The 24,197-nt window shown below is 41.2% G+C and overlaps 1 protein-coding gene across 1 annotated transcript in view; it reads right to left on the bottom strand.

Annotated features, from left to right (window-relative positions):
* Window positions 1-1,733: 1,733 nt before the first annotated feature.
* The window catches only part of FLNB (filamin B), a 113,645-nt gene continuing 91,181 nt past the window's right edge, over window positions 1,734-24,197 (bottom strand). The window contains 16 exon segments of the mRNA XM_030568307.1: window positions 1,734-3,532; window positions 5,785-5,988; window positions 7,667-7,885; window positions 11,993-12,169; window positions 13,622-13,754; window positions 16,439-16,554; window positions 16,651-16,788; window positions 17,664-17,930; window positions 20,025-20,150; window positions 21,079-21,115; window positions 21,117-21,166; window positions 21,169-21,228; window positions 22,075-22,152; window positions 22,155-22,277; window positions 22,731-22,892; window positions 23,694-23,867. Of these exon segments, the coding sequence (XP_030424167.1) occupies window positions 3,345-3,532; window positions 5,785-5,988; window positions 7,667-7,885; window positions 11,993-12,169; window positions 13,622-13,754; window positions 16,439-16,554; window positions 16,651-16,788; window positions 17,664-17,930; window positions 20,025-20,150; window positions 21,079-21,115; window positions 21,117-21,166; window positions 21,169-21,228; window positions 22,075-22,152; window positions 22,155-22,277; window positions 22,731-22,892; window positions 23,694-23,867 (2,252 nt within the window). The 3' untranslated portion in view covers window positions 1,734-3,344.

Raw genomic sequence — 24,197 nt, 5'->3', positions numbered from 1 at the left:
AATGGTCTGCAGTCTATAGCATAATAGCAACATGGCATAGAATCAGTGTTTAGATTCTTGCATAAGAGTAACCTGGATGAAAGGATGAGAGAACAACTCTTAGGTTCAGCTTCAGGATAAGGCAGAGAAGGGTTAAATGGCAGCAGGCAAAAAGAGAAACTTCTGCCAGAGCACTAAAGGCACACCCATTTTCTCAACACCTGTTCGCTGCAACAGGTGGGATAGTTCCACATTCATCAAAATGTCAGCCTTCATCTGGCTTCATTAGCTTTGTGGTAGGTCAGTTGCAACTAGGAAAGACAAATGCAATACAGGAGCCTCCTTGGCAGCAGTAACCTGCACAGAGTTTCTGGTTTCAGAGCTATCTGGAGTGGGAGTGCTTGTTTAGAGAAACATCTGCTAGTTTCTACAGCAACATATTGCTGTGTTAAACCTAAGGAGATAAGGGTGTAATAAGCAGGTGGAAGCCACCCACCTTTTCTGATTTAGTAAATGCAGATTCTGCCTTTCAGTTATCAAAGGAAAGTCCCTGGCCTAGAAGGGAGTTTTGGACCAGCAAAACAAATCTTTGATTAGTTTCTAAGGAATTTAACAACTGGCCAAATAAGTGCTCATGTATTAGCCATCCAAACTGAAGTACAACAGATCAGCATGAACAGTAGCAGCTTTTAAAGACTTTCACTTGGAAGGGTGAGGACTATTCAGTTGCCACATGCAATCTTTGGCTGAGACTACCAGCAAGGTGCCAGGTCAGGCCAGGCCACTACTCTACTGAGAACTGGATTGAAGCCTTCAACTCCTTTAAAACAAAACTCACTGAACATCTAAAATGGTCATTACTACAGATCCCACATGGATGGTACCTACAGCCTCCAAATTTTACCCATCTGCAAGCCGGTCAGTCCACCTACTATCTTTGGGGTTGGTAAAACACTCCAACATCAAGTGCCTCATCTTTTGAGCCAAGCACACAGTCAGATGTTTACTACACATCCTCCATGCAATTTCAACTTATAAACAGCTAATTTAAGTGAAGCAGGTGTGGTTGAGCATGAACTGAAAGTTAAAAATACCAGTGATGAGCATGACAGACAGTAATTGAGGAGTGGAGACAGTATATAGTGTATATGCCTTATTTTTACTGTGCATCCGTAAGTCACTATGTGTCTTAAAAACTGTAAGGCAGCAGATTACATAGTGATGCTAGTTCATTCTGAATGTTACCCATGAAGTGTCTCACTGCAGTAGAGTGTCCTGTGGCACCTTATAGACTAATAGACATATTGGAGCATGAGCTTTCATGGGTGAATACCCACTTTGTCGGATGCATGTAGCACACCAAGAGTTCATGCTCTAATACATCTGTTAGTCTATAAGGTGCCATAGGACTTGTAGTCTGGAGCCGTAAAAGCAGCAAACACGGCTACCCCTCTGATATTTCACTGCAGTATGATGGTTCTGCCTAGATTTAATCTTTTACTGCCCGGTCATTCTAGCAGCAAGACAGTCAGGAAAGTTTTAGACATGGCCAAATGTGTTCTGAATGAAACTAAGTCTAAAGTAGGGTCAAACACGACTGTTTGAAGGGTTGTTGGTGACTAGTTTTAGGGACAGAGGATATACACAGTAACAGTACATGTGGCTGGAAGTTAGACATGCCACACAAGAGTGATGTTACTGTATTAACCAAGCTAAAACTGTTTCTTCAAATAGGCGAAGACAATCTGAGGTGGTTTTTAACATGCACATTTTAATGAAGCCAACATTGTTTTAATAAGTTAAGATACAATTTTACAATCTTGCATTTTCCAGTTTTATTTGTTTTTACGTCCTAGTTTACAATGTAGTAAGCATTTCACATTAAGGCACAAAGCATGGTAAAAAATTACTCAATTTCCCCAATAAACTGTGCTCAAAAGTAGTGCATCGACATACAAGTCCTACAAAATAGCTATATGTGGGAACCTCTCACTAGGGATAGGAGGTAAGCATCAACATATTTCCAACCAATCCTTCCTAGTCATTGAAAGTTAAAGCTATTTAGCCAAAAATTGTGCTCAGACCACAGCAGTTGGCAGTAAACTTCAGTTCAGCATTTGGAATGTATTTATTATGAAGGAAAACTTCACTATCATGAAAGTTAGAACTAAGTGTTCTAAGTATTAATAAGGATGGATGAGCCCTTGTGCATTTTAGAAAGTTTGCAGCATGAAAGCGATTTCAGGAAATGAAGGTGTGTTACTGAAGTCTTTAGACTGCAGTTCTCATAAAAGGATTATGATCTGATCAAGAAGCTTGTGCCTACTATGGTTACTTTGTGGATTCAGAGCACTGTTATTCATTGATAATGTCAGACATGCTACTGTGTAGAGCTAGTTTTCAAAGTTAAAGTTCAGTTTGGAGCAGGTGAACACCCCAAATGTGAAACTAAAGCTTTCAATCTTTTCCTTTTATGAGAGGCTTCTGAGCTGTATGGAGTCACAACTTGTTTTAAGGATTTAAACCAACTGACTGGAGTTTGTGCTTAGAAGCAAAGACTCCTGGGAAGTTATGACCAAAGTAATGATTGATCACACACTGGCAGTTTGTGGAGCAAGCTTCTATAGTAAGTTTCACTAGAAGCCCAAGCTAATTAAAGCCACCATTACAAGCATTATGGAAAAAAGCTAATATACTTTTACAAGGCATTAAATGCAGAAGGGCTGAAAGCAGACAAAGTTACTTCCTGGCAGCTTAAAGTTTGCTATAGCAAAATTAAGCAATTTTTCTTAAATGTAAACAATCAGCAAAGCATTTTGTAAAATATTCTCATGTTGAGTGGTAGTGCCACTTTAATAACTTTTCATAATGTTAAGTATTAAAAATTGGTCAAGTATACAAAGGCACGTATTTAGTACCAGTTTTACCTCACTTCTTTACAGAAAGAATTTGAACTGGGGACAGCCCAAGTCATATTCCACAACTAAATGTAAAGTCTCCAGTCAAAAAACAGATCAGTAGTTTAAGATACCCAATTACAAAAGACAAATTCCAGTTCTCAATATCTCAAGTCTTTAACATCCACAAAGGAAAATTAGTGTCTCAGTTAGCCACGATTCTTAATGTTGATAGTTACCCACTGACAGTACTAAAGTTACAATTTTAAAAGGATATTAAATAGATTTACATTACATAGTGTGTTTAGGTAAAAAGTTGCAACACTTATAAAAACAGTTATTGAATTTACTTTTGGATGTATTGAAATGTGAGTTGCACGTATCTAGATACTGTATTCTGCTACAGAACTGCAAACAGTATTTTTATAAATCTGAATTGCAGATGCAAAGATTAGATCCTAGAAGAACTTAAGGAACAGTGACATGGAATGGACTTCCAGGAATGTGCGCTTCGCCCCACTTCACTGCCAGAATATAGTCACCTCTCTCTTTGACTACATACGTTACATTGTATTGGTGGTTTCCCAAGTGTTTCACAGAAACTTCTTCGCATGGTGTTGTGGGTCCATGGACACCAACTAACAGCATATTTGAACCTATGGTACAATTGGAAACAGTTAGCTTTTATATAATTATGGCTAGGTAACAGGTGGCTTTTACCCATGCCCCTGGCCCCGCCCCATCTCTGCCCCATTCCAACCCCTTCCCAAAATCCCAGCCGCGCCTCCTCCCTCCAGGCACACCACATTTCCCCTGGGAGGGAGGGGAGAAGCAGCGCTCTTGGGGGAGGAGGCAGAGGTGAGCTGGGGAAAAGCAGTTCCTCTGCTCCCTGGGGTACTTCCTGCAGCCCTCCCCACACCTCCCACAGCCACAGCTCACCTCTGCTCAGGGCTGGCTCCTGGCTTTTTGCACCCCAAGCAAAAAGGAGGCGGAGTGCCACCCCAAGCACATGCTTGGAGCACTGGTGCCTAGAGCCAGCCCTGCTGAGTGCAGAAGAAACTCCAGAGCAAGTTATTGGAGAAAAATGCTTGGCAAAGCACAGTGAAGTTCTGTTAAACACCACTGAAATTCAGAGATTAGGACTCACTGACAGCCATAGAAAGGACACTATCTAGTTATCCTTAAGGCAAAGAAAGCCCAAATCAAAGCAGCAGTTTCACGAGGATTATTTTTGATGGCCAACACTAACAAAATGTGTCACCTCGAGAGAGGACTGTAAAAGTCCTAAAAGACAAATTAAAATAGTAAAAAAGCAACTTAAATGTGTCATCTGCTTGTAACTTGCAGTTTACAAAAGAACATTTCAGGAGTGTAAAGCCATTTTAGGAAAAAACTTCAAAGGGCCTTTGCTATGCCAAGCAAGTTAAGAATATTTATTTGGTCTGTCGTAATACTGTTTACAACTTAGCAAGGGGCTCCAAATTTAAAAAATACCTCTTAAACAAGTAGAACTTATCTGTTAAATTGCCTTTTAAAAAATTCCATCCATCCAAATCTTTAATTCAAGGTTGCAAAGCTGACAGACACTCTTTGGACAGTAGCCAACATCTGGCACTTACTTTGCTAGTTAACCCTCAAGGTGCCAATGCTTTGAGAGTTTATTTTTTAAATTCAGTTAAAAATGTTAACCATAAAATTGAAAATAAGGACTAAGCTGCAAGAAGCAGAATTTACAACACAAGGAGGAATAAGTACCATAAAAATCTGTACAATTTTTGCTTTAAAATACTTCAAACTTATAACCTACAAATAAGGCCATGCTATCTTTTCCACTATAAAGCATCCTTTGCTAAAGTTGGCTCATTAATTGTTGGGATTTACAGGATGTCATTAAATGAAGATGACTAGTGACACTTCCTTATCACCCTGAACACTTCCCTTGCATCTTTTAACCCTGCTCCCTTACTGTCTGAGCCAGGGACTCTACAAAGTAAACCCAAGGCCTTGGCTATACTTGCGAATTACAGAGCAATAAAGCAGCCCTGAGCACCCTAGCTCACTCTCCATCCACACTGGCAAGGCACAGAGCGCTCTGACTCCACAGCTACAGTGCTGCTGGTACTCCACCTCTGAGTGGAACAACATTTGCTGTGCCCCTGCTGAAATACCAAGGCACCAGTGTGAATGAGGTGTTGCGTTACTGTGCTGCAATCAGCCTCTGGAAACATCCCATAATCAAGTCACTCGTTGTGAAATTGGCTGCAGGAATGCAGAAATGCCCTTTCAAAGCTCCATTTTGGAGAAACCAGCTGCATAGCAGCTCCAAGAAAAAGCAAACATTTACTGTTTGCTTTTTTGGGCAGGGGAAGGTGGTCTGAACTTACAAGACAGCATGCTGACACTCAGCACCCCAAAAACCCACTCCCCACATACACACAACACTCCACCCCCCCATTTGAAAAGCACATTGCAGTCACTTGCATGCTGAGATAGCTACCCACAATGCACTGCTCCCAATGCTGCTGCAAGTGCCGCAAATGCAATTGAAGCTCTCAGTGTGGACAGACTACAGCACTTTCCCTACTGCGCTCTATGAAGGTGGGTTTAACTCACAGGGCATCTACACTTGCAGATGTAGAGAGCTAAGTGTCCAGGCAGGGTCTGCTATCTACTCAATCATTAGTTTATTTGGCCCTATATGCATGGCACTATGTGCTGTGCACAATCTTCCATTAGCACTAGTACAACAGTTGAAATCCACGCTGTGGGAGAAGGGAGGTTTGTCTTGCAACACAATCCAAGAGCTTAAGTTTTTCATCCTGGTCTCCCACTGGACCCTTAAGGCCATAAATTAAACAGCTGCAGATAGATATCTATTGCTTTGAGATCAAAATTTGTAAACTCATACCTGCTTTGCTGCAGTCTACAGTAAAGCTGCTTTTTTGACCCACAAAAGCCTTTGAGAGTCCTGCACCTCTGGAAGTCACTCTGCTGGCATCAGATGTAGACTTGGGAATGGCACTGTAGCAAGTTTCTGTTGATGACCTTGTCACCGATTCCACCATGATTGAGCTAGTTTCATTTGCACTGCATGGGCTAACCAGTCGCTGGCCTAGAAAAGAGACAGATTTGCAACAGGAAGGTTTCTCAGTACATTTAGAAGGAATTCTGGAAAGTTGAGAAAGTAGTTATGTCAATAGGCTAGATTAATATATTTTGATCTTAACCACCTCACTGCAGTAGCACCTGGAGGTTTTCTCAGGGACAAAGATTCACTAACACTACACAAACATGGCATATCCATGCCCTAAAACAGACTTCTTGTCTGTAAGTTCTCTGTTCACTGCCTAGTCTAAGTTTGTGGTGAATCTGGTTTCAAATCAGGAAGAAAAGCAAAGCACTCTCAGGCCTGTGATGGTATAAAGAGTTAGAGAACAGTATAGCATTCTTCCACTTAAGCCTAGTTTTTGCTTCAACAGTACAGAGGCTAATACTAAGTATTCAGTTTGCATCTAGCATTGTAATACGCACACTGCAGACTTCACATGGCAAGTAATCAGATTTCTCTATTTCTTGAACTTTTGCATTTTAATTTACAAACCAGGTGCTAGTTATGCTTGCAAACAGTTTAAGAGTAGTACATGAACCATGATTAAGTATTGTGCAATATTTAAAGATGGACTTGTTTATGCTTTTGCAGATTTGCACCTATTATGAATAATGATTTGAATGAACATTTACTATTATTTCTGGAAGCAATAGCACCCCAGTGCTTTTAAGCCAACTCCAAGACATCTGTAGTGTTTGAAAGCCAACAGGGATTTCAGATTTCATGAAGTGAAAAACTGGCTGAGAGAAAGGAGTATTGTACTTGAGTTGCTAAAGGCCAGGGCGACTTCACACCCTTGAGTTGGCAGAACAGAGTGGGCGCAATTTTGTAGAAAGCTATGGAAACAGTCTGCCCAGGACTTTGCACATGAGTGTGGTGGCATTTCACAGATGGGACAGCTAAGACAAGCTGTGTAGTGTCCATTCCATGCTTTGAGTACAGTATTAGCAGACAAAGTCCATTGAGTTTTCCTGTATTTTCTTAAGAAAGCTGTTCAGAAGATATTATCTGTAGATATGCAGGTCCTTGTCCTTAGATTCCCTTCCTTTAAGGAAAAGTCAAAGATGAGATGGAATCCAGTAAATATGACATATCAGGGCAAAAAAAAGTTTTGTAGTTGTCACTGGGAAAAGTGAGCGATGTTTCATCCCCAATGCAGTATGCTGGAGCTACCACCTTTTCAGTATGTTCTAGGGAAGTTTTTGTTCAAAGCTTTCAATAGCAAGCACTTCAGTGGTGCCTGTCTCAACTTGTTCTGAAACAGAATCTCATTATCTAGAACAGGGGTTGGCAACCTTTCAGAAGTGGTATGCAGAGTCTTCATTGAGTTAAGGTTCCGCATACCAGTAATGCTTAACATTTTTAGGTTTTTCTAGAAAAGTCTAATATATTAGTGTTGTATGTACAGAAATAAGGTTTAAGATGCTTCATTTAAAATTAAAATGCAGAGTCCCCCAGCCTGGTGGCCAACACCCAGGCAGTGAGTGCGCCACTGAAAAAAATTGGCTCGCATGTCATAGGTTGCCTACCCGATCTAGAAGATCCGACAGGTGGGGAGTGCTCTACCCTTGATAGTCTTCAACATTGCTACCAATAAATCCCTTTGCAGTATTGCACTGAGATATGCTATAGAGAACTAAATTAGTCTTTACTTTATGCCATCACTGGTTAGCATTTTTACCTGTGACTTTTGCCTTGAAAGGGCTGCCCAATATATGGTTAGGTCCACCATATTTAATTCCAATTAGGTAGTTTCCTGGAGCCATAGGTGTATACATGACATCGTAACCCTCAGGAGTTTCCTGGCAGTCCATTTTCACCTTTGAGGGCCCTTCAATTGTAACGGAGAGCGTTCCTGGACCAGCTTTGGTTGTGTTTATGTGAAACTCCGATTGCAACCCTGGAAAGAGGTTTAGCATAAGAACAAACACAGGTGCAGGAAAAGCAGTAATGCTTACCTATTTATGCAATCACCAGCACATACTGTTACACAAGACCAGCATGTGATTCAGCTAGTAAAGGCAGGTACTGAAAAACTGTCACCTTTTCAGTGTATGTAACAAAAAGACAGCCATGAGTAGTCTAAGTGATGCTGATGCTTTGAAACAGATTGTTAAATACAGTAGGTCAAGCTCTGGCCCAGTTCCACTCACTTATTCTGGCCTCATGCCAATGAAACCAGTGATTTCAGTGGTGTTACCTCAGCTCTACGTTTGTAGAGAAGCAGATGTTTTCATAAGTAGAACCACATGTTTTACCTATAGGAAGCCATTATTGGCAATTCCTAATCAAATGCTTTTGCCCATTTCTTGTGCATCAGAAACATGGAGGAGAAAAGCCCCTCAAGAGTTTAACAGGAATTGGGGAGGATCTTTTATGATACACAAGAGGCTAATTTAAAGGGGATGGAAAAAACTCCTAAGAAAAACTCTTCAGTCCCCTTTGCAGCCTATACTGACAAAGCTCTGCTCCAATCCTAAGCCCAGATAGGATCCCTGCATGATTATAGCCACCCGTCACAGAAGACCCCTTAAGAGTTGTCAGCAGACCAAAGATTTCTTGGCCATGTGTCACTGTTGTGAATACATCTCTTGTAAAACAGTTATTCAGATCGCCTGAGTAGCCCTCCAAGCATTCTGCTTGAGTAGAAACAATGCTTTGGTTCAGTTATAGCACCAGTTCAATATAGTGAAGTACTGATGTGTCAGCAGTAACAGCACAATGCTATCAACATTACACAAAGCTTTAAGCAAAGCTTTCTGCCTCAGTCTGTCAGCTATTTGTAGCCTCAATAACTGCAAACTTGAAGCAGGTCAGCTGTGCACAGATGTCCAAATACTACAATTAATCTTAAGATTCCCTTTCCAAGGTTTTATTATTCCGAGTCTAGTTTAAGTCTTTAAATGGGGCAACAGATGGAATAGAAGTTGCTAAATCCTGTTTTCCCACCAGTGCAAAGCAGGACTGTTTAGCAGAATGCCTGCTACCACGGGACTGGAGGAATATAGAAGTGCAATCCTGTATCAGCCTACGGAGCCCACATAATGGCATCGTCTTTAGCAACAGCCAATATTCTGTCCTTGGGAAGGAGATTTACACTCCAACTCAATTTGTATGTTGAAAGAGCATTCTTTCTTTACCTCAACTCAGTAAATGATCAGTATGCAGCATGGGAATCTATTCCCTTTCTCTGCTTGTGAAGCTATGGGTATGACTACACAGGGACATCCTTAGCTGGCCCAGGATGCAGGGCTAAAAATTGTAGTGCAGACATTTGGGCTCTGAATGCAGCCTGAGCTCTGGGACCCTCCACTCCTGCAGGATCCCAGAGCTTGGGCTCCAGCCCAAACATCTACACAGCAATTTTTCAGCTGGAACCCAAGCTTGAGCTAGCTGACCTGGGTCAGCTGTGGTTTTTTAATCCGTGTGTAGACATACCCTCTGAGTGTGTTAGTATTCAATTTGGACCTCCCATCACTGTAAACAAACACTGATGGAATTCACAATCAACTGCCCTGTTCTGCAGATTTAAGATACTAGGAGGGAAAGACGGTTTCAAGTGTTCTTAGTCACTACCTACAGTCCTTCAGACTGGCCAATTGTTTGGGAGTCCTGCCATGTTGCCTCCAGCAGTTCCCAGGTTAACATGAACTCTGAGTTCCATAAGGGACCATTGACCACATTCCCCGATTTAAAACTGGAATCTTGCACTGCAAAAATGACTGATTAACATGTTTATGGATATAAAAATTCCATCTGAAGTGTGTCAGTGGGCAGTGTCAAGGGTAACTTTCGTTTCCATGGGGGGAAAAAGGTGGGGATATTTTGTATCCGTCACTGCTCTTCTGCACCCCGCTGGTTACACTGCCAGTAACAGCTTTGAACAGGGATTGCCAAGGATCTACATTCTACCTTTGCAGAATGAAAGTACTGCAAAGAGTCCACAGCAGGGAGAAAGGAAACAAGGGGGGGGGGGGAAGAAGGGGAGAAGGACCATGCTAGCTGTGGGTGACATCAATACACACCAAAATGAAAAGGCTTAAGTTTTAGTTGGCTACAGTGTTTTGAAACAATTTAAATGGTCCATAATATGAGCACAAGAATGTCTTTGCATTGGATTACAAAGGGTAGAGTTAAGGTACCTTCATTTGTTGAATGTTTAAAGAAACTAGCAAACTATTTGCAGGCTCGAGAGATAATAATGGAGATTCTAGACATCCAACAAGAGCACTATTTAAGCAAGATTTTAAACAAACATTCTCTATACTGTTCCTAATACACAATTACAAGATGTAATTCCTCATTAAACAGCAGCCAAACCTTAAATTTAAAGACTCCCTTAAACTAAGGCAGAGGTTTAAGTTTCACTGTGATCCACAGAATTCCTGGTGAAACCTGTAGGTGCCTAAACTCACTTTTTGGCACTTAAGTTCTGGCTTCTTGGGAGGGTGGGGGTACATGTATACACACAGTGCTGTCCCTCTCTAAACACCCAAACACTTATTTCCCACCCAAACCCCAGAGCAATTCAAACTGGGCAAGATAGGTGGATGAATGTCTATCTAGTAGGTGTGCTCAGAGGTAACCTACCAGACTGGGTCCATTAGGAAAATCTCAGAGGTGCCACCCACATAACTAACCACTGGGTCACACCACTCACCTGGGATGTGGGAGACCCAGGTTTCATTTCTCCTGCTCTCTGCCAGAGGGGAACTAGTTCTGAACAGGCATCTCCTCTCTTAGCAAAGTGTTCTAAGCACTGGGTATGTGATATTGTGATATGGGGCTCCATCAATCTGTTGAAGATGATCCGCTGTGGATAAATATTAAGTCATTGGCCTAGAGTGGAACTTACTGTAGTCTAGTAGTTAGGGCACTCACCTGCAAAGTGAGCCCCAGACTCCAGTGTCCCTGCTCCAATCACTCATTTATCCACAGCAGAACAGCTTTAGTGCAGAGTCAGTGGGTATCAACACAATACAATACCCCACAGCTCAGTGGTCAGAGCACTCCCCAGAGGATTTGAACAGCAGTTTCCCACCTTTCTCCCCTTCTGCTAAAATGGGGGGGAGGGAATCAAACCTCCATCTCATACAGGCAAGTGTGCCAACCACTGAGCTAAAAGTGGTTGCATGGAGCAAGGCAGGCATGTAATTCACAAGATACTTAGGTACCTAAGCCACTTGACTCCAGGAGACTGGTTCCTGTTTGTGGATCACTAAGCAGAGAGAGTGATCTCTCTCAGGGAAGGGACACACCCCTCCTTGTCAACATCTCCCACTGGCCAGTTTAGGCAGCTCCCTGCCTAGTGTCCTGACTTTTCTGGATTGCATTCCAAGACACTTCTCTCCCCCACATTCATTGTATAGGAGCCTAGGCACCTCACTCAGTCTTTGTTGATTGCAGGTGAGGGACATTCTAGGTACCTAACAGTTAGTCCCCATGATGCTCAGCATTGCAACACCTAGGTACCTTGGTGAATCTGGGCTTGAATAATTTTCATCCTGCACTATCAATTCTCTTCCAAAGCTCTTTGGACAATGAGTTTAAAATGCCTTTATTTAAAAAAAATACCTCCATCTTCTTCTGCATAGCTCATGTGTTAGAGCTTCCCACATGGGAATAAAGCCAAACTATTTCCCAAGCTCCAAGGGACCACCTAAGTGGAGCTGAGCTAACTGGCACAGATTTGTTTAGTCAAGTTGTTCACCAATACAAGTGAAATCTTTGCTTCAACCACCAGAATTTGCAGTCTTTAATCCTGCAAATTGCTGGTTTTACAATCCTAGGAAGCTTTATAACAAGGCAGAATAAGAATGCGTATGAGAAAATAAAGGCAGAAGAACATATGCTTCTTAGTTTAGCTGCGTTGGCAAGGAGAAAGTAAACATTTACAGTTGTATAAAAATCAGTCTGAAAGATGGCTTTTTGGAAACATTAGAAAGGGGAATTTCATTGGGTAAACAGTATTTTCAGTCGGATTTCTGAATTTTAAGAGGGAAATTACCTGTGATACCACTCTCAAGGCCAGGTCCATATGCAGAAACAAGTGCTGGATTGCCTGCCTGCCCTGGTTCCCCAACTCTGACTTTAAATGGGCTGCCTACCACATGGCTTCCATTAAACTTCACATCAATGGAGTGAATACCATTTTCATGTGGGATGAAACGAACAGCATACTTATCTGTAAGACAGGCACAGTGAAATTTCAGTAATACTGCCAGTGAGGATGTAAAAATACAAACTCCTTACATTCAGTAAATTTGAGAACCCAGATTAGGCTAGTTGGATTGCACAGGTTGTCCTGCTTTCGATCTGAAGTAGGACTTTGGTGCCATGAAGAGTTTGACAAACTCTTATCTTCCCCGTCTTGTTTAGAAGTGAGTGGTCTTAACTGTTTAAAGCTATACTGGTTTTTCAGTGCAGCTTTAGATAGACTGGCTAGTAAAGCAATTTGCCTTATGCATCAGTTAAGGTCACCAGCTGCATTTACTTTTGTGACCTAGAGAGTAAGCACAAGGACAGCAGAGCTCTTATTATTGCTTAAGCACAACCTGTTGTCCATTTGATACAAGGATCAAGTCAAGCCAAAACCCCCTCAAATAGAAATGGGAATATGCAACTCAGGGATGATTGCTAAATTACTTGGGGTTCCACATTTGAGAGAGTCACTTGACCATACAGTAGCATTTAGCATTTTTGGCTTCACACATTAACCCAAAGAAAAAGGCTATTTGAGTCTTTGAGCAACTCCCACTGACATTTGTAGGAAAGTCCCATTGACTTCAGAGTCTGAATTTCACTTAAGTTCCGTTTCCAGGCATTGGAAACACTGCCAGAGGCAAACAGCATACCCAACATTAACAGAACTGTGCTAACTGCTTTTGAAGTCGAACAGCAAGTCTTTCCCATAGTCATTTAGACTTTGGGATGAACTGCTGTACCAAACTCTGTAAAAGGAAAACAGTAATTGAAATGGGACATCATTGACTATTCTTCACACAAGAAAAATTTAAACACATTTATTGTTTCTATTTCTGTGATAATCCATGTCAGCCGATGAGCAATCGAAAATATAGCTTTGAATAAAATATATTTGGACCTTTAGGAAGAATCAGATTCTGTACTGACTATTACAGAACAAGTACTTTGCAGCACCCAGAACAGAAAGTTTCAGTAACAGCACTATGTGCAAATTTCACTACACTACCAGTGAACAGGGAGTACTTCGAACTCAGGAATTTATACTGAGCAAGACAGGCAGCTACCTAATTCTAGCCCCCTGAAGTAAGGTATTATTCAAAATGAGCAAACATTTTCCCTTTAATTTTTAAAACAAGTTTACATTGAGTTGATTTGAGACTGGGCAAGAAATTGCCCCATTAGATTGTGGTGTAATTCTAGCTGGAATAATTCCAAAAGGCACATTTCCAGACTAGTTGCTTACTAGTAACAAACCAGGGAAGTAAGTCAGAATGATTTGAGTTGCCAGCTACATTGGTGGTGCAAAAAAATAGCGGCTGGTGTGAACGTGATATTCAACCACTGTACTTCAGAAATCAACTATTAATATCCAAGATATGGAAATTGTGCTGCGTTTAAAATATAGTAGGCTTTCATTCATACAAGTTCTTACCAGGCTCCAGTTCAGAAACATGACATTCTTCTACAGCTCCAGAGGGGCTATGAACTTTAGCATCTATCTTGCCCTTAGCTCCATTAAGTCTTACAGCAAAAGATGCTGGCTGGTTAACTTTTAATCCAGATTCCTAAGAAAGCAATACATTGAGATTACCAAGTTAACTGTCTCAAACCACTGAAAAAACTTAATATTTACAAGGACACTGTTTAGTTACCAAAAAAATTAGTGCAAGGAAACAGACATAGTTGAGTATTTGAGAGTTAAGTTATCTTGACCATAAGTGCTCTCTCTGCATTATCTTCATTGTTCGCCATTTTAAAAATGGTAGATGTTGTCAGCAGTGACCAGTGTGGTGCTCTGCTCTCATTCGATGATAACAGTCAGCTGCGTACATGTTCCCTCTGTGTGCTGCCCTGGCTCTGCGCAGGTAGCTGACAGAAGATCGAGAGAACCCCCAAAGACCACAGACATTAAGGTACGAAGGAACCCGAGCCAGGTCTGTCGTCAAACGAAGCATAGTAATAGTTTCCTGTGGACTCTACAAGACATACTACGAATTTGTGTGTCCCCTGACAATGGACCACTTCAGTCAGTGGCAGGACTTTTCATTGCCCCCTAGGCCAGACAAAGATGCGTACTCTGGGACCCACTTTTACACAGTTACAGGACATATTACTCATCCCTACTGACGTATTGAGGTACAGCTCCTTAGAGTGCTGTCTCCCCTTTGATCATGTTTCAGACAAACAGCTCTATCCATCATGCTGTCTTGTCTTTAAGATGCGCCTGCCTGTTCCTTGTTATGTCTATGGAGTGTCCTTGTACTGGGCTGTCCAGGTGTCATCTTGGCACAAGTGCCTCATATTAGCACTTTATGCACCTGCTTCTAATAACCCTCTTCTCACCAACTTCTGTGAGTGAGGCCTGCCTCTGGCTCACCCACCCAGCTTTTGCTTAGCAATGCCTGGAAGTACTTTGGTTCAGGCCTCAGACGAAGCCCAATCTTACTACAGCAGACTTGTGTCCAGCAGACATTAACAGTGGATTTGTTAGTCAATGATTAACTGGGAAGCCATATTACACTTTCTACAGCTACCCAACAAGGCTTGTTTACTTATTGCTAGGAATTTGACATTCGATCAATAATTTCATACTCCTACTCTGTCATGACAACCACCAATAATGTTCAATGTCTGCCACCCACTATCACTGGAGGTGGAGTCAGTTTTCAGATGTTTGAGATGTCGGTTACATATTAGCTATAGTTTTACTTCATCTGCCGATTCATTTCAACATTAATTCTCAATGCAGCTGTCAGAGGATCTAAATGCATTTTAAATTTCCTGCAATGTGATATAGTGTCGTCACAAGTGATGACTGGCAAACTAAAAATTAACATGAAACCAGATGTTGCTATGCTATGTAAATAGATCAATATTTTGCACTTTCCTTCAACAAGTAATCAGTCCCAAGAAGTGTATTTCATAGTTATTCATGCAATTGATAGGGTCTTTATCAGTGAGGAATGGCTGCATTTGGTTATGCTTCAGCCATGTTGACTATAATGCTTTGTAAGAACATACTTTACCTGATCCTATATGCAGCTATATCCTGAAGAGGGAAATAAATGTAACCGAGTAGAATTTAAGTTAGATTAAAATGCACCCATGAAAAATTTAACTGATGGTGCAGGTTTTTGAACAGGTTGTATAGAATATTCAGCTTTATCTCCCTCTGCAGAGAAATTAGTTAGAGCAATCCTGTCAAGAGTCTTTAAATGAAACACAAGAAAATCATCCTATACCACAGTGACGAATTAAGGTCCATGCAACTCCTTGTTTAGGCTCTCAGAAGAGTACTACCCATGTTAATGTCAACTTTATTGCAACCTGATTAAACCTAGATTGAAAAAATTAAATTTCCTATTTTAAAATTAAAGACAAGGAAGAGTGATCTCAACCTAGAAGAGCTCTAGCAAGAGCCATTTGAACAGTTCAAGTGCTGTAAGATCTAGCCACAACATACTAATTTACACTGAGTTCTCCATCTCACTTCCAGGTGTCTTGTTTTTTGGTTTAAACACCTTTAATGTTGCTTCTTGTATTAATACAAGAAGCAACTCATGACTTTGTGGTTAAGTATAACAGATGAGCCCAGAATGAGTACAAAGCTGGAATTCACTCACATTTGCTGCTGTTTATGCAGCTCAAATGGTTCAAGTCTGTGGTTTTAGAACATTGGCACATAAGTGAATTACTGCCTTGTATTCATCTATTTGCCCAAATGGATTCTCAGAACAAGTCTAAAGTAAAGGTTTGATTAAGTCAGTGTACACCATTTAAAGCTGTGGCTTAAAAAAGTGTACCCTTACAAGTCAACTCAGCATTACTGAGCAAACACAGTGAGTGTTCACATTACAAGTGAGATTTCAGGGACAAGCGGCTCTAGAAGCTATAAGTTTATTCAACTCATAGGCAACTCTGCCAGATAATCGGAGGAGCAATCCCAAGTTTTACAGGACCACTGTTCCCCCTCTTTCTTACTTGAATTCCCAAGTCTCCTAGTGTTAGCAACTGAAACATGGCTAATGTTTTAAATACTAGTTTAGAGGCTGACCTTTAAGAATCTCCCTTGATTGCCAAAGGGCTTTCAGTTGCTTCAAGTGTTTTCTAGTTACAAATCTCATTTGGATGTGAAAGTATGACTATTTAAAACTGATCTAATAAACTTAAGGACAATACAGCCTCTGAGAACAAGGACAAAAATCAGTCAGCATGTGGTAAATGATGAAGATGCTTCCTTATGTCTCACCTGAAGGCTAGTAACAGTGAGTCTACGAGCATCATCTGAAGGTTCGATGACAGGAACTAGGTAGGGGCTTTCTGGAATATGCTCATCGTTGAACTTTATGGACACCTCATAGTTACCTGAAAAACAAGGAAGTAGTTTGTAAGAAAGCCACAAAAATAACTATAGAAGTTTCCAGAGCAGTGATTTCAGTAGTATTTGGTCTCACTACGTACCAGGTTCTTGAGCAATGTAGGATACACCACAAGAGCCATCTTTACGGTCTTCAAAGGCAATTTCTGCTTTACTTGGGCCTTCTACTGCAATAGAAAGCCCTCCAGCTCCAGCTTCTCTTGTCCATATACTGAACTCAGCTGTTGACAAAGCATACAAGCAGGAGTTCTCACTGGAGACAATAACTGCTAGTGAAGATTTAGTCCTTTGTCAAGAAGTAGGCTATTCCCTATGCAATGGTTTGAAAAATACTGATATACCATGGCGATGACTTCTACCATGTGTAAGCAATAGACAAGGACTAACAGTTTTACCATTTAGGTTAGGAAAATTAGTAACAGTTAATTCATTTTTAGGTAGTGTTACTGACCAACAGGTCAAAGCTACAAGCACCTTCAACATATAATTCTGCCTCTATTCACTGAATCAGTCAGGTTTAGTGCAGTTGTCTGAGTCAAAGCCCAATCTAGTGAGTTCTCTATTAAGTTAGAACAAAAACAGTTACATTTTAGGCCCCACCTGTACTGTTCTGCACTGATTTAACAGATGCAAATCCCTAGTGTAGATGTGCACTGGCAATAGGCTAAGGTAGACCCAAGCAAGTTGCATCAGTGTCTTGCAGTGGCTACTAGGGGTCTGTGCCATTTAGCTAAAAAGGTAAGACAGGTGTTAGTTCCTAGTCAGACAACCTTGGGGTTACGACAGTCCTATCAATATGGCATGTCACTGAACACGAATTTAAGAAATTGAAGATTCCTATACAAGACCTTCTCCACCCATGCAATGCAGCTGTATGTGTTACTTTCCTTGGCCTGTATTTCAGCTGCACACTACACAGCTTGAAGTGATGCACCAATGTTACAACTAAGCTCTAATCAGTCATCAAGCTGTACAGAGTCCTGTTTACAGCAGACGACTATATAGGGTACTACCTAACTTGCTGCTCTAAAGCCAAACATGCCATGTTGTATTCCAAGCTACAGGAGTTTGGTAGGGGAAATCAAGGAATTCTCACCTGGGATGCCTGCTTCTGCTCTCTCAAGTCCTGGACCTCCAGCTGTTACTTTATTAGCTCCCCCTTCACCAAGTGGCCCAACAGTGAATTGGAAAGGACTGCCTGGGACATGCTGTCCTCTGTATTTGACATCCACAGTATGGATCCCCATTTCTTGTGGCACAAAGCGGACACAGTATGTGTTTTTTCCAACTTCATTTATTTCTGCATCAGCCGTTCTTCCAAAGGGGCTAGTTACCTGGGCTGTCATATCACCACTATCAATTTCTAGATTGAAAAAGAGGTTAGCAGTCACTAATGGAACAAAATGATTAAGGTTGAGATTTGAGTCAATGGGCTTTGCAGGGCCAACTCCCTTAGGTACTTGTAAAAAATATTCCACCTAAACAGATGCGAGCAAATCTGTTATGGGCTAGATTAAAGAACAATGAATTTAGCTTTCACTTTTTAAATGAAACTCTGCATCCATGCAGAGTCCTGCCAAGGCTATCCCAGACCCAACTGCAAAGAATCCAGCCCTTCATCTGGCATGGTAGCTTTCAGTCTCTGGGCTAGGAGTTTTAGTCTCAGAACTACTTCCAAGTCCAACAGGGCAATCCAGAGCTCCCTGACACAAGGGCAGAATACACCATTTCTGTAGTTCTACCCTCCTAGTATGGAAGACATTAAGCTTGAGAACATACATCTGTACTGCCTGGCATTGTTGAGCAAGACCCATAAATGGTCTGTTGCTTGTTTAGTTGGTCTAATCTCTCTTGTTCTAAGTGACAAGGTTACAGATTTATGATCATGCTTGCAGAGCACCATTGACATGTTTAATAGAAGATGGTCAAGCGCTAATATGCATTGGATTTCCATTGTCTTCACAGTGGAGTCATTTACCCTAGCCAGCAATATCCAGATATTTCATCTCTTCCTACGAAACTATCAGCCAGCCATTAAGTCAGGGAAAGCCTGCATAATTATTCGAGATATAAAGGAACATACTGATGGTGACATTCATAAAGACAGTCACCAATATCATGGAAATTTCAGAATATTGTGGTTTAACTCAGCATTCTTGAAAATAAGGTATTTGTTCACCATAAGGTCATTTATCCAGAAAGGAGGTAATATGGTTGTTGAAAGTATTACAGATTGGGTGTGTCACTACTCCAGGACAGTTAGGACTCACCTCCACATTATGGAAATAGCTACAAGTCACTTTTCTGGTTGTTTTTAAGGGGCTAATAGGAGATTTGCTTGCCTATTGAACTTCACTTAATTCTTTGAAATTCCCTCTTAATGCATTACATTTCTGCCCACAGATATTCACTTCCCATTCTTACAGAACATGATGTTGATTTTATGCAAGTCAGACTGGGTAATTAAATGTGAGCATACTGCCACTCAGATGCTATGCGCCCAGTGCTAAAAATGCACCCTCCATCCCTTCAAAGCCTCCACTGAGCACTTTGCATTGCTGTGGACCCAATAGGCAGATTGTCTGGAAAGTCTGGATCCTGACAGTAGCTCATCCAGCCATGGAAATATGATACTGAGGTGCTCTCAGCCGAGTTGGGCAATTGTCTTTCAGCTCAGCAGACAGAAGTAATTCAACTGACAACAGAAATGAGGGAGTTTCTACGGAGATACAGCTATTTGAAACCAAGTCACTAAGAGAAGGCTGTAAGGAAATGAAATGAATAAGGGAGGGGAAGATGCAAGAACAGCTATTGTAATAGAAGTTGAGAAATTGTCAAAATACAGCTATAAAATTCTTCTACTAGAAACAGTAAATAAGCAAGCAGCTCAGGTCCTATAGCTCACAAGCTCACTTTAGAGAGTATAGATAACTAGTTTCTATTATGAACATCTAAATACCATTAGCTGAATGAAAAACTTCACTGAAAATATTTCATAAGCATTTTGAAATAGTTACACCACACTAAGGAAGTGATCATGGATTTAAAGAAGGTTATATTGTTAAAAAGCCTACATTTTCCTCAAGTTTGTCAAGTTAACTTCTGTCTAACTTGTTTTTTGTCTCTAGGTTAAGTTAGTACAGTAATTGTTGTATAGCTCTACTTTCCACTTCACTATGTGGTTTGATTTTATTTATTCAGTAAGTTACTCCTTTGTCAAACATTGTTACAGCCTACTTTCTAAATGGCTTAACTAATGCATCTGAGAATTAATATATAAATGCACTCTAAGTTTCGGGCCTCATTAAGACATTTAACATTTTGGCTAACAGCATGCTAAACAAGCAATCATTTGCAGGTTCAATGTTCCCACTATACTTTCTGTGGTAAGTGAGGCATGGATGTAAAACATGAAGTTAAGCCTTGTGAAGTATAACAGTGAGCCAGGAAGTGTTACCTGGAATTTTCAAGTTAAGGTCACACATGCTTCCAACTGTTGCAACAGAGGGAGCGCCTCTTGCTCGTGTGATACTCTCCTTCACTCTTCCTTCACCACTTATTTTCACAGTAAATGGGCTACCTGTAAGTAGCACAACATTTCAGCTTAGAAATATTTGAAAGCTGGTCAATTTAAGTGTAGGATTTTTTAAGTTAGTGTAACAGATGAGAAATAAAAAGATTAGTCAATGCAGAGCCAAAGACAGTAAATAGATACACTTACTCCTTCTGATGAATAGTGAAGAACCCAAATGTTCAAGAGTCTGATATTGGTACCATTTGCTAGCTAATCCTATGCAGCAACTGAACTAGCAAGATTAATGGACCAGTTACTCTATTTTAGAGAGTGCCTTTTTGATGCCTCTCCAATCAAGGCCACCACTACTACACATTTCTTGAGAGACAAGTTTTGTTGCATGTGCAGACACTGAAGGGAGAAATCCACTTTCCTCCCATGCCCAAGTTATGGTACTGGGATCCCCCTGCTCTGAACATGTTTGCAGAAGATGACGACTAATCCTGGTGTCTGTGCACCTGCAGAAAGTATCACTTAGGTCAGGATTCTAGATTCCTTTTCCCTCCTGTATTAGTATGCAGTGAATTCAGCCGGGGGGGGGGGGGGGAGAAGAGCATTAGTTCAGAAAGAGCTTTCAGTATTCTTTCCTTTACTTGAGGGGTGGTCCCACCAATGTTCTGGTCTTTTCCCTCTCTAAAGCAGTTACTACCTGGGAGAGGATAAACCATAGCATGTAACCCACTAATTCACCCCTGCATTCTAAGCCACTATTGTGTCTTTTGGGCATCATCATTTAATATGGCTAATAGACTGGTATTAGAGATGTAGTACACATCTTCCCTGAGGTTACCTCAGGCTCCCTTATGGCCCGATGGTTCAAGACAAGCACATCCTAACACCTGTGTCAAACAGGTCACAGCCAGGCAACAATGAGCAGTACAGGAGCTAGAGGTATTAAGTCCCTGACTCAGGTACAGCAAGCCATTCCTTCTTACCTGGAACATCTCCTCTGCAAATTTAGTGGACACTATGTACAACACCAGGTACAGTTGGAAAATATGATACTTGACAGGTTCCATCTTCAGGTCTTCTGTCTGAATATCCACCTTACTAGGTCCTTCAACTGCCAGTGAGATCCCACCATAACCTACAAGTGCAACATGTCGGTTAGTCTCACGTATACTAAAAACCCTCAGTTATGGGCAAGTGATTTGAAGTCAAATATGGTTCCAATCCAAGCTTGGCAATTTGAAGCAAAAAATGCCTGTCATATCAGCATACGGATTACTAGTCACATGAGTCTTGAACAAAGATAGCCTAATGCTATTTTATTGCAGTATGTTCTGGCTGCCATTGTATACCTGAAAAGGCAAGGTAATCTTTATTGGACCAATGTCTGTTGGTGAGAGACAAGCCGGGGGTGGGCGGATATATATAAAACAGTCAGGTATAACCTGTCTTAGTTCTTAGATTGTTATGCTGTCAGCACTCAGTCAACTAGTTTCAGACAGGGGAAGTAGTTTCAGGTACTATACTTGGATTCCATGTCAGAAACTGGCAGTTTACAGCCACATTTTCTGACTTTGTAAGTGCACCTTCCCCTGTTGCAAAGAGGTGCTCACAAAGAGGAAAAAAAAGGTAGCCTACTACAGGGGGAAAAAATGCACACCAGGGAAAGCTACTATATGCAAAATATCAAATAAAATTGGCTTCTTGAATCTATTAGCTTAGTCTTAGGTGTTTCTTTGACACAATTTGAAAGCCTTTACACTTGTTTCTCACAGAGACCAATTGATAGCATTCAAGTTTAGTAGCACAAATACTTAGAATGTTTGGGGCCAACAACTGATTCACACTTGGCATTTCTTGGAGTAGTTTCAAATGGATAATCCAAATGTCAGAAAGGCACCATCCTGAAGAGCCCATAACTCAGGCCTCCCTCAGAAGTGTGCTGAAGCACTGTTCCAAAAGGGACCTTTCACATAGCACTAACCTGCATCTCTTGTATCTACAATGAAATCACACATCTCAAACGTGCGTCCCTCTATCAATCCACGGCCGGAAACTTTGCTCTGCTGGCATCTCCAATCTCTGACTGAACCACCATGATAGAGACAGGGCTATTTGGCACATGACTTCCATTTTTCTTAATGCTGACAAGGTGTTCGCCTACTTCTCGTGGAATGAATGAGATACCTACAAGGCAAGGAGGCAATCACAGCAGACACAGGCTGGTTTATAGGTTTGCATACATGCCACCCTGATTAAAACCCTTGTCACATGAATCGAGAAGAAGCACTGCACTGAAGAAGTGATTAAGCCTTTTAATTTTGCTATGTAGCTGCAGTTCACATTTAAGGGGCCAATAGGGAATACCAGAGTCTAGAAGACTGTTAATCCAAAATTGATTAGTCATGGGTAGTATCAGTGCACTTAGAGATGTGCCTCAACCCCAGCATGGAGTATTACATAAGGGAGAGGCAGGCATTTAGTCTCCATACCCATTCTGTTCCTGGCCACCACACTTGCCAGGTGAGGACTGGACGACACAGGAAAGATCAACCCAATCCACAAGCCAGTGAATGACCAGCTAGTAACAAGTGCAAGACAGCATTTTAGTTTCCTTTCTTAGGAAGATGTGGAGCTTACCAATGTGGTTATTGGGTAATCTTTTCAGAAGACAAGGCTCATCACGACCTGATGGGGCTCTAATACTGGCTGTTAAGAGGCTGAGATCAGACTCGTTAATGTCGAGCAAGAAGTCAGCAGCAGAACCAAGCTTAACTTGGGATCTTCTTCTGCCATCATCATCTACAAAAATACAAGCAGATTCCAGTTAGATTTATATAGGACTAACTTTATAAGGCAGGCTGAGCTGGGAGGCCCACATCCTGTTCCTGGCTCTGCCAGACCATGAGTCTGAGGCAACAGCATGCTCTGCCTTTCTTGCTTTATCATCTGATAAAACACATTCTAATGCTTTGAAATCACCTGACACATAGCTGATATCTGGTGTCTCTATTTATATGGATCTAGTTAAGTGACCCAGAAGAGCTTCAGTTCTACTGGCTCCTATGTCCTAGTCTATTCATCATGTCCTACTATGGTGGTCTCATAAGAGCATCTGGAATTCTACTCCATGAAAGGATAAAATATGGAACAAGATTATGTTAGGAAGGCACTTTAGCATGACTCTTTCAGTCCAGCTTGGTAATTTAAGTGAGCTGGTCAGTGTCACAAGGTTGTGTCTGTTTCCACTTTGAACACTTGCAGACCTCATCTAAAAGGCATTCTGAGCCAGTGTGAGGCTAGATGGACCTCCAGGTCCTTCTCATCCCATGCACTTACCATTACAGCAATTTAATTTATTACTAGCTAGCACAAGAATGGCAATCTCATACTTAACTAAATAGAGTAAGTTACTAGCCTGTTTAATTTACAAGGCTAATATGTAGACTTCACTGGCTAAACATAAAATTGTCTACCTCATCCAGACTGCAGGCCAGAGAGTAGCTTGCCAATTTTGCAGTTATACGCTGAAGAGGCAGTTGGATTACACTCTGGAATCTGACCATCTGTTGATTGGAACAGTTAACTGAGTGTTCTTCATACCTGTGATCTTGGCAGTGAATGGGCTGCCTGGGATGTGTTTGTCATTGTACTTCACCAGTATGCTGTAATCTCCAGGTAAGGTTGGCAAGTAAGTGACTGTGCAAGTGCCATCTTTGTTATCAATGCAGCTAATTTCTGCTTTTGAAGGTCCTTCAATAGCCAAGTCCAGTCCACCTGTTAGAAAGTAGTAGTATTTTAATTGAGTAACCTTTAAATAAAATTTAGAGACAAAGTAGCTGTAAAGAAGGCAGTTACTAAGACATTTATTACTTAGTATTCAGTTTGAGGTTTTACCATTCAGTTTTATCCTTTCGGAAAAGAATTTTAGCCAGAGAACCATTTGCTTCAGCCAGCTAGAAGTATGCCAAGGTGGCCTTGACAGAGCATGATACAATCTACTACATTTGATTCATGGAACACTGATTTTTCAGAGTCAATTTACTGACTAATGAATTTCACCCTTCCCCCTCCAAATTAAGCCAAGTTTATTATTCCAGGAAACAG

This window comes from Gopherus evgoodei, chromosome 7 (assembly GCF_007399415.2).
Source record: "Gopherus evgoodei ecotype Sinaloan lineage chromosome 7, rGopEvg1_v1.p, whole genome shotgun sequence".
Lineage (NCBI taxonomy): Eukaryota > Metazoa > Chordata > Testudines > Testudinidae > Gopherus > Gopherus evgoodei.
This window is presented reverse-complemented; position numbering and strand designations above follow the sequence as displayed.